Source organism: Tenrec ecaudatus, chromosome 13 (genome assembly GCF_050624435.1).
Source record: "Tenrec ecaudatus isolate mTenEca1 chromosome 13, mTenEca1.hap1, whole genome shotgun sequence".
In the NCBI taxonomy this organism is placed as follows: domain Eukaryota; kingdom Metazoa; phylum Chordata; class Mammalia; order Afrosoricida; family Tenrecidae; genus Tenrec; species Tenrec ecaudatus.
In genome coordinates this window covers 39,671,243-39,686,312 of record NC_134542.1, presented here as the reverse complement: position 1 = coordinate 39,686,312, position 15,070 = coordinate 39,671,243, and the positions used below count along the sequence as shown (strand labels likewise).

Here is a 15,070-nt window from a genome sequence, read left to right as displayed (position 1 = left end):
AGAAAGTGAACTACCAATCCTGAACCTGCCGGGCTACCCCCGGCACCTGGACCACGGTGACCAAGAAGTGTTAGAGTAACACGGCTCTTACAAAAGTCACAGTATTTTCTGATAGTTCTGTTTTCTTCTTCTTCTTCTTCTTCTTCTTCATTTTTTGCCTCAAAGTCTCTTGAGAACTAATGATCTTTTGTGACAATATTGGCAGACTTTCAGTGGCAAGCTCTAGTTGGGAGTTTATAAGTTAGCCATAAAAAAAAATGTGCTAAAGGCCGAAGCTTGCCGTATGACTGAGGCTGTAATAAAACCAGTTTTGTTCAATATTACCTGGATATTCAATGGAGGAGGGAAAAAATCAGGATCCTCTCCATTTGTCCTTTGCAAAGTGCTTTTACCTTGGTTTAAAATGCATTAATAACTTCTCTTTTAGAGAGTCCTTTGTTCTTCTACTCTCTCGATGATAAAAGGTATTTTTGGTCCCCTACTGCCACTTCTGCCAACTCTCTAGGACAAAACCTTAACCGAATATGCCTAGAGCCTGAAGATCCGGCAAACTCTACACCCACAGCTCTACGTCCATCAGCATCCTCTCTTGGCACACTCAAACATTCACCAGCATCCTGAACACTTTCTGGCTTTCTGGATGACAATTTATCACTGTCGTGATTCTGCATGTATGCTTTTAATTTCCCAATTGTCCATATATAAGGAGTTTCCTCTAGCAATTCCATCGTTAATAAAGCATTCTTAATAATTTAAAGGCAGTCATTCAGAATCATTTTAAGATTCTGAGTAGAACTATAGTCTCCAAAATAACCAATACTAGACTATTCAGTCACTGAATTAAATAGTCAGAGTCCATCTTCTTTTGTTCTGATCAATGGCATGAAATAAATATTTATTTCTCTCAGTGCTGAATAAAGAGGACAAGTAACTGATTTACAAGCTTCAAGGTTCACCAAATAAGATTTTATAAGAAAATTTACCACTTGACTTTCTTGTATGTAGGGAGTATATCTTCATTTCATTACTGGTCTCACGGAACCTTTCTGTTAATAATAAAAGCACTCATTTTCAATGTGAACTAATGGAAAATTGTTAAATCCACATAAAATAATTACTTAAAAAAATAAACCCTCTTAAAGGGTTGACTTTTTAAATGTGTGATTATTTAAAGGATGAGGGACATGGGGAAGGTGATTGTATTTTTTTTAATTATGTAACAAAAATTCCCTCCAAGGCAGAGAGACATGATGCCAAGTTCCACCCAAAATTAGTGTTTAGGTTTAAATTATAAAAGGGGTGGGGGGGGGGGATAGTACCACTAATAGAACCTTAAAGCTCACGGCATTTGTCAACACTATCGGGTTTATGTAAATGTTAAAACTGGAAAACCCTTTGCTGACAAAAGTATTTTAATGAAGGTACTGTTAAGTAGATTCTCTGGATGTATTTTTTTTATTGTTTTAAGGCCTTTCTGGGCTGTTTGATCTAAGTTCCCCACCGAATGAGGCTGCTATTATGCTTGGGTCAGTCTGGGATTGTGACACTTCCACTGCCCCCCGGGTTTCTTTCATTTTTCCCCCCTCAGAAAGGTTTTTTAAACACTAAGCCCACAAAAGCTCTCAGAGAAAGATCCAAGGAACGTTCCCTTCTCAGGCTCCTAGCTCAGTCCAACCTTGGGCTCTAGCTTCTCCCTGGCAGCCAACACTATTTGCAGTTTTAATCTGTCCACAAGGAACCAGGTGCCTGGGCTACCTCCACTGTCCTCACCGGAGGCTCAGAAGCTCCTGGTTGGCTGTCACTGCAGGAAGAAACAGCCTAACGTGAGGGAAAACCGCCACCAATTGTGGGGGCTGCCTGCAGGTGACCTCCAAGCTGCTGAGAGAGTGCCTCTGAGAATGGGGGCTCAGCAGTGTTAAGTCTTGTCAATTCAATAGTGCAAGTTCCTGCAGATGGAGGCCAGCGCCTGCGTCTCAGGTGACAGTCTGTGCCACTTGAGCACATCGGGTGACTTGTACAAGCGGAGACCTAGCTGCCAGCCACACATCCTGGGTGCTGAGAAGAGAGAAGGGCCCTCAGACAGAAGTCAGCGTCCGCGCTCTCCCTCCCACTGTCTGTGAGGAGCATTTTCAAGCAAGGACGAATAGGAGGGCCAGGACCACACTTGGCAAGGTGTTGCAACAGGAACACTTACTGTTTTGTACTTCTATTTAAATGGAGTTTTAAAAATGGGGGTGGACTGGGCAGGATCACACTGTGGGTAGATTACAAGAAAATATGGCTTTGCCCTCTCATCCATCGCATGTCTGCAGTTGTCGAACTCTCCCCTCCACCCCACCCCACCCCCAGTCCCATCTTGTTGGGTGGGCAGATACTCCTCATGGGCGCCCCTTCTGAACTGAACGTCCCAGCAAAGCCCAATGGTCTCTGCCCCCGACAGATTTCCGTGAATAAACACGACAACGTAAGTGAGAAGCGCTCCAGTTATGCTGCATCTTCTCTGAGACTAAAAATTTGTACACTGTGTGACAGGTCCACCTCATTTTTCTTAATGATGGTTTTATTATTCCTTCACTCAATTAAAGCAGGAATGGGTATTGCATCTTCTGACTGTATAATTGTTATTGTAATCTGTTTTCGATCACTGCTTGGGAAATAGGTCTGAAACAGCACACACTCTCCCCTGCCTCAGAAGACAAGTCATTTTCTTTTACTACAATACTAAAGAGACATTTATCACGCTGCTCTGTTAGCAGCTCTGCAGCCCGACAAAAGAAAGTTCTAGTTCTAGAAATAAAAGAAGAAAAGACGGAGAGGATATATCAAAGAATACTGCTGTTTGAGGAGTTTTAATCTTAATCCATTTTCCTAATAAACTTGTCTTTCCTTATAACTATAAGTAATTGAACAAATGCAATTTAAAATTTGCAATGTTAATACAGGGCACATCAGGAAATTTGAAGACTTAGCCATTTTTACTCTATCCCTTCGGTCATTTTCCAGGGGAATTGGGCATAATATTTAAACAAATAGGCTCTCTTTGCAAAGATTTTCTTATGTGGGGGGAAAAAAAGCCAATCAGTTGATTACAAAAGAACTGATCCACTTGCTTTTCAGTCAAATAAAAAACAAGTACAAAAATAATTTTTAAAGAAGATGAAGATGCCTGTGGCTAATATGATAAAATTGAAGTTGTTGCTATTTAAAATAGCTGCTAGTCACCTCTGCAGTTCTTAGAGCTTTGGAAAACATTGGTGTCGAATCTGGATTCATTTTTTCAAGTCTTTGGTGAAACAAAGAGGCACTGAGCTGCTGTGTCCACTTCAGAAACTGTGCAAACATCCTTGGGCACCAAAGAGTTACCCTGGTGTGAAAGGCATCCTTTGCAAAGATAGCTGCCAGCAGTCTGACCAGGTTCCCTTGCCCCTTCAATGCTTTAATGTTTGTTAAGATGCTCTGCAGATTAATTACCAATTGTGCTAAGATTGAACCCCATCCCAAAGATAAAGCAACTAGTTTAGGGTAGAACTGAATTTGCTTCATACATTAGCAAAATAGTAGTGATGAGTAATGCCATGGGGGTTTAAAACTGAAATATACTTTTTAAATATCAGAATCACCTTCTACAACTTAATGTCACGTGCTTCTCATTTGCAAAGTTTTACTTATTGCAGATTAAACATAGGTAACAGTTAGAAGTAAAAAGATTATATATATATTCATTCCTGCTACAAGACTGGCAAAGTTTACAGATAACTTTATTAACAGGTTCAACTTCTTGAAATCTGTACTAATGCTACTTTCTGTATTAATTTTTTTTCAGTCAAATGTGGGGTCCTCATGAGTCAGAATCCACTCCAAGGCAATTAAGAACAACAAGACCTGTAATTATAGTATCCAGTAGCTGTTTTTGTTGTTTTAAGTTTGAAAGGTACAGACATGACTTTAAAAGGGGGGGGGATACATATCACAATCTAATTGCCATAGTTAAATATCTAGGACACGTTTATATCATATTGTTTATACCTATTATTTAATCTGAAATCAGTAAGATTTTGAAAATGAGGAGCCAAAGACGCCACATTGTAAAAGGCGATTTCTGAAGTCCTCTTTTCACTGCCATTTATTTAGGTTGATTTTACCGAAAATTTTTTATTCTTCTCTATTAAATATCAAACAATCCTGTTAACTGAATGTGCAAAAAATTATACAGCATTCCATGACGGTCTTGAAAAATGCAACATATAACATGCTACATGAACACTTTCATTGAAAAATGGCATGTGCCCGGTTGTAAGCTGGCGCTGGGTTCTATATGAGAGAAGGCAATGAATCTGTAGGGCGTCACGGTCCACAACAGAACCAACGGTGGCTCACAAGCATGGCAGCAGCACTCTGCCGAAGCCACGTCTCTAGCTGCTGCCCTGACTTAGTCGGGGTTGTTGTTTCTCTTGATGGCGGCGGTGGTGGTGGTTGCTTTATTTACATTTTTTTTTGGCCTCTGTGAATTCTCAATTGGCTTTTGTTTTAACTCCTACCTCAATTCCACTCAGAGCTGTCTACTTTGACTTTGAAATATCTATCACATTACCCTTAAGTAGTCAGATGATGAATCCTTTGTATATAAAAATTCGTTTTAACCTCATAGTCAGTTCCCAAAGCTCTTTCGTGCTCAAAAATAACAGAAATCTGCAGCTTTCCTGGCTAGCACCCTAGGGCAGGCTGGCAACGAGGTGCTCCTGGGCACAAGGGCCCAGGCAGGCCGGGCGCGAGGGGAGCCACCCTCTGAAAGTGCTCCACAGGAGAGAATGCAAACAACAAGGAAAACTAGGGTCCTAGGTTTGGCAATGGGCGCATAAAGGTCTCTGACTTGAAGCCATTTTCAGTCCTTTCTCTCTTTCTTCCCTTCCCTTTATCTTTTACAGAATGAGTTAAAATGTGTGAGTGGTTGGATCCAACATCTCGCTGCTGCTCCTACTCTTGGGGTCTGTGCGGTGGGAGTGACACAGCCTCTGAAAAGAGAGCTTGGGCTGCTAATTGTCCACCTCACGCAGCTCACGGAATAATAGGAAACAGTATTCTATCACTGAAAATTGAGACGTTTCTATCAAAATAAAGAGTGACGATGCCAACATTTCATTTGTCATTTCCCACTTGTCACTTTTCACTGACAAACTGTTACACATACAACTTTTGTCAAATGCTCCATCTTTAAATATGTTCCAAAATGCCATTGTATCTCAGCATTCATGTAAGGAAGAGAGTAAAAACGACTGTTACCACATGTTATTATTATACTGGTGTTTTTTTTAAAAAAGCCTTACTCATTAGGTAAGAGACTATAAAATATTTGTTATTGCTTACATACTCCATCCATGTTATATGGAGTGAAATTTTACTTCCAGAAATCAAAACACATTATCTACATATCTTATGCATCTAATATGGGGTCACTACACTGCTTGTTAAAAGAAACTTTCTTTTACTGATGAGAAATTGTATAACTTTAAATCTAAAACATTAAAAAAAATAATTGAACACAGTGACAACCTTTATAATTCATCTAGTTCTCTTAATTTTACATGCCTTTTAAAATATTGTCTCATATAAACTCCCTCTATAATGAATTCTTAAAAATAAGAGTTTTAATTCATCAAAGTAGAAGAGCCACCAAACTTCACTGCTTACCACCTTGTCAGAAATAGCATGTAATTACCACAGGCTTGCCTAGAATAAACTGAAGTTCATGTTCTGGAAATAACTTAAATGCATCTGCTTAGGTGTCTAACAAGCCAGCGTCTGCTATCCTCTGTACTGAGATAGACGATGACCTTTTTTTTAAGGAGAAGGAGAATTAACGCAAGGTATCTAGACTATACAGGCTGATTCTTCTGGCCACAAGCCCCTGGGAAAGGATAATATTATTTATTTTCTGCAGGGATTACAGAACAGATTCCTTGAGAGACATAGTTCCAACACTCCAACACACACACACACACACACACACACGCACACTTGACTGCAGAAGATCTTGAATATATAATGGTCAGTGGGTTTCTGCAGATGGAACATAAGGCTTCCAAATTTACCCAAAACATCAAATTATGCTCAGGACATTGAGGGGCGGATACCCTATGTTCTGTTTAATGTGTATGTTTCATTGCATATATATTTTTAACCAAGTATGTCTTTATTTTAATAACAGACCAAGTACTAAAAACACTTTAGAAAAGGGCTATTTTTCTACGTCAGCAAAACTAGAGGGCATGCTAAGCTTCCTGGATGACCCCAAAGCCTAAGTTCATTCTATTTAAAAGATCTAAAGCCTGTTAAAAATAAAAGTGGGATGCGAGAGGGGAGTGTAATCTTTTCTCTTTTGAAGTAACAAGCATGATAGTACTCTTCCTAGGCTAAAACTCGCTAATGGTTTTTCTCTATCATGTCCCATGTTGGCAATCTATTTCTAAATGCCTAAGTATTTTATACATTTCAAGACATAAATAGCGATGCTCTTTTCATAGCGGCACCCCTTCAAAAGTAAAATGTCTCTCTAGCACTGTTAATATGGTGACTACACCTGACCTGAACCACGTTTCTTTTCATCTAAAGGAAATGTTCCACATGTAGACAATTAAACTAACTGTTGTTGTAGACAATGTTCAGCTCTAAATGAGGCCCTGCCTGACAATCTTGATCACATTTGCTTCCCTATTTGAATACATCAGTGTGGATGGCATAATGATTTTTTCCTCCGCCTGCGACAAGGCAGTTACATTCTTGAAGGGGCTTCCTGGTAGCAAGAAGAATTGATCGACTATAGGGAAACCAGCGATAAGATAACGTCAACACTTCTTCAACTAAATCAAAGCACTATTCTGCTACCACAATAAATTCTTTCTGAAAAATAATCAAGGGGGATTTGTAAAGGACATTACCAATGATAAACAATTTTCACTAAGATCTAGAACACTTGAATGTTAGCCCCCCCCCAAAAAAAAATAGAAATCCATTGGAAAATGAAAAAGATTTCTGATATTTAATGCCTCCTATCAGCAAATACACCATCTGGTATATTGAAGCACTGTTCATTCAGTTTAAATAAAGCTGTCTGAAAGTTCTTCTTTAAGCCAAACATTTAAAAAATGAAAACGCTTGTGGTAACAATGAATGAAGCACAGTAATTTATTGCTATGAAAGCATGACTGGCCAGCGCCTCTCAGCAGTCCAGGAGGAAAGCGGTGCTTCTTGCTTCCTCTGGAAACCTGAGCGGCAGCACTTTCATTTTACGCTGTAGGTGGCTTGACTGAAGCATTAAGAACAGCACAACATTTTAGGTACTTATGCTAACAGCAGAAAAAAAATAACAAAAAGATCATCTGATGCGTATTTTTGCCATCTTTAATAATCTTTTGTTTTTCTCAATCTTCAAAGAGACTTGCAAGTTTTAATCAATGATTTCACAAATATGAATTTCCCCACCATTAATCATCCTTTTTCAAAATCCTTATGGAGTGAATTACTAGCTGAGAGAGGACGCCAATTCTAGTAAGTGAATGTTACCCAGCAGGGATATAAAGCTGTCAACACCACTGTGCTGGAGCTTGCTCTAAACTCTCTCCCAGCCTTCATATGTTTTTTAAAGAGATATTAGTCTATTCCGCGCCCCCTCCCCCCCAGGACCTTCTATACAAGCTGACTATCATACATCTGAGCACTTATATTTTATTACATATGTCCTTTAAAACACACAGCCTAGATAAGGGCAAAAACATCCCAAGATGTGCTAACAAAAGACAAAGCAAAACTGACCTAGTTCCTTATAGACTTAAAGCTAACCATATCGTAAGCAATGCACTAACTTTTAAATCTCTTACTGAAACAATCCAGCAACCACAATCGTGCACCTATTTCCTCTATTAGCTATATCTAGACCCTAAAATAATGTCCTTTCTCTAGAAACACTTAGTTCTCATCAAAACAGTGATTTCCCTCCTTTAAACAAGAGAGAGAAAGTAGAATAACAGCCACAGGATTTACTGTTGCAATCAGGGCATTCAGAAACATTTATTCATCACACTGCTTATCAAAATCAGAAAGATAAATGGTCATCTTGTTGGTGCAACTTATTTACTTAATGATTTTCCCAGTTTTAGGAAAAGCTTTTAAGAAAGAGGATGACTAAACATTTACAAATACATATTCCCAAATTTTCAGCTCTATCTTTGAAAAATATTTTATCATAGTTATCTTTATGACATTGACAAGACTAATATAACTGAATTTTTGATAAATTATAGACTAGTTACAAATATTTTTGTAATTGTCCAGACTCATTATATTATGGTACTTCATAAAGAACATTTAAACAAAAGGATATAGGATTGCTAGAAATATAATCCATTTTATTTCTATCTTACATTCTTACAAATGAAACTTCCTTTTACCAAAATAAAGTGCCTCTCGCTAGAAATACATGTTAAAGAACTTTTTTAATTTAGAAAGTGTGTGTATTACTAAAGGCTTTGCTTCCCTCCAATCTATATACATGATTAAAGGCTATAAAATTATATTAAAATTTTTATGTATACTTGAAAATTATATATAATTAAAGTCATAAAATAATTTTTCAATAAGAAAATTCTGTATTATAAAAATTTTACATTCTAAACTGGGATCTTGAAGGTTTATACACTAAATGAATCTCTTCCCAAGCGATCAACTGTGCCATTTGGAGCAAAGTTTCTCTTTCAAAAGTATGCTTTAAGCTCATCATACAAAAATTATTTATTTTAATATTAAATTCTATAAAAGGTAAATATGAGACAAAATAACATCATCATTATTCCCATTTGGGAAGCCACAAGAAAGACCTTTGATGTTACTAAATTGCGTTAAATTCGGAAAAGGTGGCCAAAGCAGTTTATTAAAACAAATATATTATATTCCTCGCCAAGACCTAATAATTTATAATTAGTGATCAAATATGATTTATAGTCCAGAAAATCTGGAAAACAACCTCTAATTTATGCTAAAGGTGTCCCTGAGTCACTAGTATGAGGCAGTTCTTTTCATGTATGAGGCAGGGGAGCAAATTACGTTAGCTTAGCACAGTTGTTAGCACTACATTCTAAAGTGTTTAGACACTTCTTTCAACTTGAGAATTGTCTTTAGGCTTCAGAAAGAGACCCAAATTTCAAGGCCAGGTTTCTTTGTCTTTTTATTTATGCATCATGCCACTTGGAGAACACATCTGCTCCGAGGAGTTCTGAAAAAATTTCCAATTCAACATTACCAGCACATCCATATCAACCCATGATTGGATACTTCATATTCAGGATATATTTTACTTTCTTTCAGAGACTACTGAAAAGCCTGAAACTATTCCTATCTCGGTACAACACACTAATAAACTCTACTTTTAAAAAGAGAGGCACAGAACTATCCAGTTTCCTTTTGTTTCACTAAAGTATATTTTCAAGTTCTCCAAACCAAAGAATTGCAATCCAAAATCTATTGTGTAAAAATTTTAAAAACTTAAACAAGATGAGGTTTCTCAGAGAAAAGGATTAAGTAATGCGAGGGACTAAGGCAAGCCACCCTCAATGTCTACCCAAACCCACGCTAATTTACAACACTGATAGTTTAACTCTTGAAAAAGAAGTGAGCACTTAAATGTAGGCATTCATTTTAAAACACACCTTAGGGACACTTAGAACACAGGACCCAATTACAAAATTTTGCCAAGGTTTGGTTTCACTTCAGGCAAAGTAGTGTAAGTAATTTAACAGAGTAGACTATTAGTGAAAATATTGGGGGGGAAATTAAACTTAAAAATGTAAGAAATAAACCTGGGACGTCTCCCAAATGCACAGAAAATTACATGCATAGAGAATTGTGCATTTTATGTGTTAAAAAACAAAGCAAATTCATACAAACTCCAATAATTTAATAGTAACTAAATGTAGGAGCTCTCTTTACTTTATAAAATTACTTTTCCTGACTACTGTAAAAGAACATAATTACTTAAGGAGCAAAAACTTCAAACGATTTTATTGTGGTTATATTGCACTCTTAGAAAGGAAACAGAATGTTCATATCCCAACGCTGTCATTTTTACCTGTTTGCCAGAATTTGTAACAAAGTTACACATGCTTATTGCTTTAAGCTTTATACACAGTATGAAAATGCCTGAGGCCTGAGAGAATCGTGGGGATTCTTTATACTTCAATTGAAATTTGGCAGAAAAACATTCCCAATTGTTATGCATTATCTTGAAAGATTGTCTCGCCTACAAAAACACACCACGATTCTGGCTCCTGTACTAGTCTGAGCATTCATGACAATTCCATGGGAACGAAGAACGCACCTCCACTTCATCGCCCCACCAGATACTATGTGGAGGAAGAGTTAAATCACGAAAGAGCTCTCTAGGAAAATCTAGAAACAGTTAGCTGGCTGTGACATAAACCTGCCAACACCTCAGCACACAGTGGCAAAGTGCCCAAAAAATGCCACCCTCTGGGTAAACCACTTTCTCGTCTGAACTGGGGAAGAAGCTACTCTTTGCAGATGAGAGGCGACAAGGGCATTATTTGGGAACCTGGAAGTCACTTCCTGTAATCCTACACCGAGACAGCGCCTAGCCTAATCAACCTGAACCCTGACACCGGGCCATTATCACCCAGCCGCCGGCTGCGCGCGCCTCCCCGCTCCGGGCTGTTACCTCCCACGGCCTTGGCCACCGCGCCGTTGGGCCTCCCGCGGGCTCCCATAGGGCTGCCGTTCTGCTCCAGCCGGGCCACCTTCACCGGGGGAGGCCCCTTGACTTCGGGGCTGCCACTCCGCCGGTCGGGGCTGTCCCGCAGACAGGGACTCTCGCTCCGCCGCTCCATGCTGCTCCGACTCGGAGACAAAGTTCCCACCGGCAGGTCGCAATAAAACGCGCAGGGACCTAGGTGGGGGGGTGGGGGAGGCAAAAAAGAGGGGAAACCGCTCACACACGTGATAGAGGTTCGAGCCAGTGGCAGATAACTGTACCACAGCCACACAAACCCTCCCACGCTGCCCAAGGGGCCTGAGCGGGTCCCAAGCTCACCCTGGGCGACCCAGAAGGAATCCTGGGCCTGGAGTGCTTCCACCCAACCCGACTGCTACTGTCCAAGAGTTGGTACTCGATGACACGACCCAGGCGGACGCCCAGAGCCGCCAGGAGTGGCCCATTCATGGGAAAGGCGTTGGCATAAACTATTGCCGAGTGCGACAGCCTTGCAGGCTGGGACTCAGGGTGGAGGAATAAGCGAACTTTCCAAAAAGCTAGCTTCCCCCCTAGGAGAGGGCGTCGGAAGTCCCCCCAAGTCCATGAAAAACCGGCATTGACCCCCAGGGGAATAGGCGGTGAAAGGCACAACAGGCGCCAAAGGCTAGGTTACAGGGACGGGACACCCCGGCCCGAAATCTCCACGTTGTATCTTCACAGAGCAAGTCTGGAAACGGCCACTTTGCACAAAATGAGTCCTAAGTTCCTCATTAATAAGCATCCCCTAAACTTGGAACTATTTATCACCAGGATCACCCGCACAAGTACGGGGTGACAATTGTTATTAGTTTGGAACATTATCTTCATCTGATCCTGAGTGTGGGTTTTTTAGTAAAACAAAATACAAACAACAACACACGTCTTCAGCATAATACACATACACACACACAAAGCCAGGCGCATTTAAATTCTTGAGCACAGGAGCTGCCACCATCAATCTCAATTTTAAAATTGCTCCCAAAAGTTCCCTCTGGGTCACTTGGCTTGCAGCATTCTCCTCCCGAACCCACCGCGCTCTGTGTCCGTGAGGGGTGTTTGGTTTTTTTGTTGGGGGGGGGGGTGCGAGGAGGAGGAGGGGTGGAGTGGAGAGGACACCTGAGGAAAGGGCGCTCGGTGGTCCTTTCACCACGATACCCCTGAGAAGCAGGGGTCACGCCGGGGCGTGCTCGCTGGAAGAAGGCGCTCTCAAGCCCAGAAGCAGCAATTCCAGGGGCCGAGAGACAGGGTTGGTGGGGAGGGGGCGTGCGGCACGGGGAAGGTGAGGGAGCTGTAGCGGCGTGGAGCGGACTGGCTGCAGGTGACCGCTGCGTCCACGCCAACATCCCCGGCAGCTAGGCTGGAGAGCGGACACCGCCGCCGGCAGGGAGGGAGCGAGCGAGCGAGCGAGGGAGGCCGGCGGCTTCAGGCTTCAGGCTTCCCCGCCCGACTCGCCCTCGGAGCGGAGCGGAGCGGAGCGGAGCGCGCCGTGCGCTCGGCGGCAGCCGCGGGTACTTACTGCTCACGGTCTGCCTGTAACTTGGCTGGCTGGGGCTCTGTCCATGGAGCAAAAGTAGCGAATCCAGGGTGGAAAGTTTCTGGTGAAGCGCCTCGCAGTGCTCGCCCAGTCTTCCTTTCTCTTGACTCCTAGCCCTCCTCTCCCCCAGGTCCTAACGTTTAAGGTCCTGGGTCAGGGTGTCTTCTTCTTGCGCGGAGATGCTTGTTATGATGATGGTGATGGGGGAGGGGTGAGAGGGAGGAGGAGAAGGAAAGGAGGGCTCCTCCAGAGGGGCAGCTAAGCGAGCGGGGGAGGGGACGGTGGGGGTGGGGGTGGGGGGACAGAGAAAGAAGTGCGCTGAAGACCGCCTTTTCACACCTTCGGGAAGGAGACCGGTTCTGAAGAGAAAGGCTGGAGAACCGGAGGGGTCGGAGCGGCGGGCGCCTGGGGCCGCTAGCTCCGGAGGAGGTGCGGCCGGAGCAGTCGCAGGGCCGGTGCCACCGAAAGCCTGGAAGGCGCCAGGACCAGTGACCTGGGACCACGCGCAGGAGAAAGCGCGGTGGCCGCCCGAGCTGTCACCTCCAGCCTCTCTCCTCTTGGCCACTGCCACCGCCGCCAGCAGCCAGAGCCGGACTCACTGACAAGCCGCAAAGAGAGACCCACTGAGAGGGAGATGATTATTAGTTGCGTTGAGTCATCAGGCAAAGTGAGTCCTTTTGGGTTGTCCTCGGTTTCCGATTTCTCCCCCTCCCCCTTTCCGTCCCCAGATCTAGCGCCTTCAAAATAATAATTTGGGGTGGGGGTAGGGAAAGTCTTTGGGTTATTTAGGGATGAGGATGGGGGGGGACCAGCTCTAATTCCCAGCCAGACTGGTCCACCGCAATCAAGGAGGGGAGTGGGGGGGTGGGGAGGAGGGCTGGGGAGGTTGGGGGGGGAAGGGAGCCCCGCCTGGCAGGAAATTAAACATCAATCAATCAATCGCCCAGAGCGCGGCGACCCAACAGCGGCGGGGCTGCGGCGCAGGCAGAGGGACAGCAAGGGGCGGGTGAGAGGCTGGAGGAGAGAGGAGGAAGGGGAGAGCTTGGTGGGAGCGGGGTGGCAAGGACCCGCGCGCCTGGCGGAGGAGGGTGGACGGCAGAGGACGAAGTGCTGCGCGAGACGGTGGCCTCGGCTGGCAGGCGGGTGCGCCCCGGTAGGAGGGGGCGCCGGCCGGCCGGGGGTTTGGTCCTCTCTCTTGCAGTGGGTCCAGGGCGCGGCCGCCTCTCTCAGCCCCTAGGCGCGCTCATCCTGGCGCAGAGGCGGCGGCGACGAGGCAGAAGCTGGGTGCCTGGTCTCCCCGGCAGACCCACGAGCAGGCGGTGGCCACGGCTGCCTAGGCTCCCGGCTCAGCTAACTGCGCCGAGTACTTTCGACTTTCGAGATAGGAGGGCGATCGCCTCCCCCGCCACCGCCACCGCCACCGCCTCCGCCCACCACCCAGCGCCTCCGCCCCTCGGAGCAACTTTCCCGGCGCCTGCGAGCTCCCCCTCGGCTTGGAGCTGCCTGCGCTCCGCTCCGCTCCGCTCCGTGCCGCGTCGGGCCGGCCGGGACGCTGCGAAGGCCGCTTCTCCCTTCACAGCAAGTCCGGAACAATAGCTGGGGTGTCCCGAACTGCGGGAGCTCGAGCTCTGCCCTCCGGGCTGCGGGAGGCCCCCGAGAGGGTGCTGCGCGGGGGACGCCGGGCGAGGGACATCCCTGGATGGCGTCCCCGAAGCGCTCGCAGCGCCGGAGACATCGCGAGCTGAACCGCCTGGGCCGCTCCGAGGCCTGGGCAGCGATGACAGTGGGGCTGCCTGTCCTCGGGCTGCAGGACTGGGGCTCGAGAGACCCCAAGTGACTCCGGCCCTGGGCTGCGGACGCTGACGGAACCGTGCGGTGAGGACTTAGCCTCCCCGGCCTGGGAGGCCACGCGAGGGCGTCCCCAACAGGTCCCGCAAAGGCGCGACTGAGCCGCAAACTTTTGCCGATTCCCGCGGCCGCCCGCAGCCGGGCTTCGGCCCCAGCGCTCATTTAAGGTGGCGCAGGGTCTAGCCGAGTAGAATGGGCTCCGGCCGCGCTTTTGTCCCTGTGGTCCTGCTTGGGCGCCAGGCCTCCTTAAGGAGCCGCACGTGGGCCAGAGCCGCGGTCCTGGGGAGACGTTCGTGGCGCCGGCGGCGAACGCAAGCCGCGGGGAATTGGGGTGTGACCGCGTCGGTCAGCTCTTGCCGACCTCGAGGTGGACGAGGCCCACTCCACTCGCGGCGCCTAAGGTCTCCACCTCTCACCTAGGCGCTCTTTCCTAATCCCCAGGACCCCAAGGTTCCCCCTTCTATCCCGTAGCCCGAGCCGCCGGTTCCCCCTTAAGAAGCGTTGACTGTACGGCGGCGCCAGAGGGCCAAATTAAATTCCGTTTCGGGAAACGCGCTCCGGGGGGCAATTCTGGAAATTCGGGCCCAAAGCTGGAACCGCTGGAAGCCTGGTTTGCGGAGCCCGCCTGGTATCTGGTCGAGACTCATTCGCCGCACCCCGCGGTGGACCGCGAGGACGCGGCCGTGGCCTCAAAAGCTGGGGGCCTTGAAGGCTGGGGAGCCTCTGGAAGAGAAAGGGTCCCAGAAGCGAAACCTGCCCTGGCCTAAGTCTCGGTGTCCAAATCCGGGTGCTCCCCGAATCCTGGCGCCGCCCACCGAGTTCCAAAAGTGGCCGAGGTGGCCCGAGAGACTGTGAGAGCCCATCGGAGGACGGGAGTGAGCAAGGTAGTAAGC

At 45.6% G+C, this 15,070-nt stretch overlaps 1 protein-coding gene across 1 annotated transcript in view; it reads right to left on the bottom strand.

Annotated features, from left to right (window-relative positions):
• Nucleotides 1-13,721, bottom strand: part of SATB2 (SATB homeobox 2) — a 209,839-nt gene extending 196,118 nt beyond the window's left edge. Inside the window, exons 1-2 of the mRNA XM_075529383.1 lie at nt 12,312-13,721; nt 10,724-10,951 (exon numbers count right to left, since the gene is read on the bottom strand). Coding sequence (XP_075385498.1) covers nt 10,724-10,892 — 169 coding nt within the window. The 5' untranslated portion in view covers nt 10,893-10,951; nt 12,312-13,721. The remainder of the gene's footprint in view (nt 1-10,723; nt 10,952-12,311) is intronic.
• Between the last annotated feature and the right edge of the window lie 1,349 nt (nt 13,722-15,070).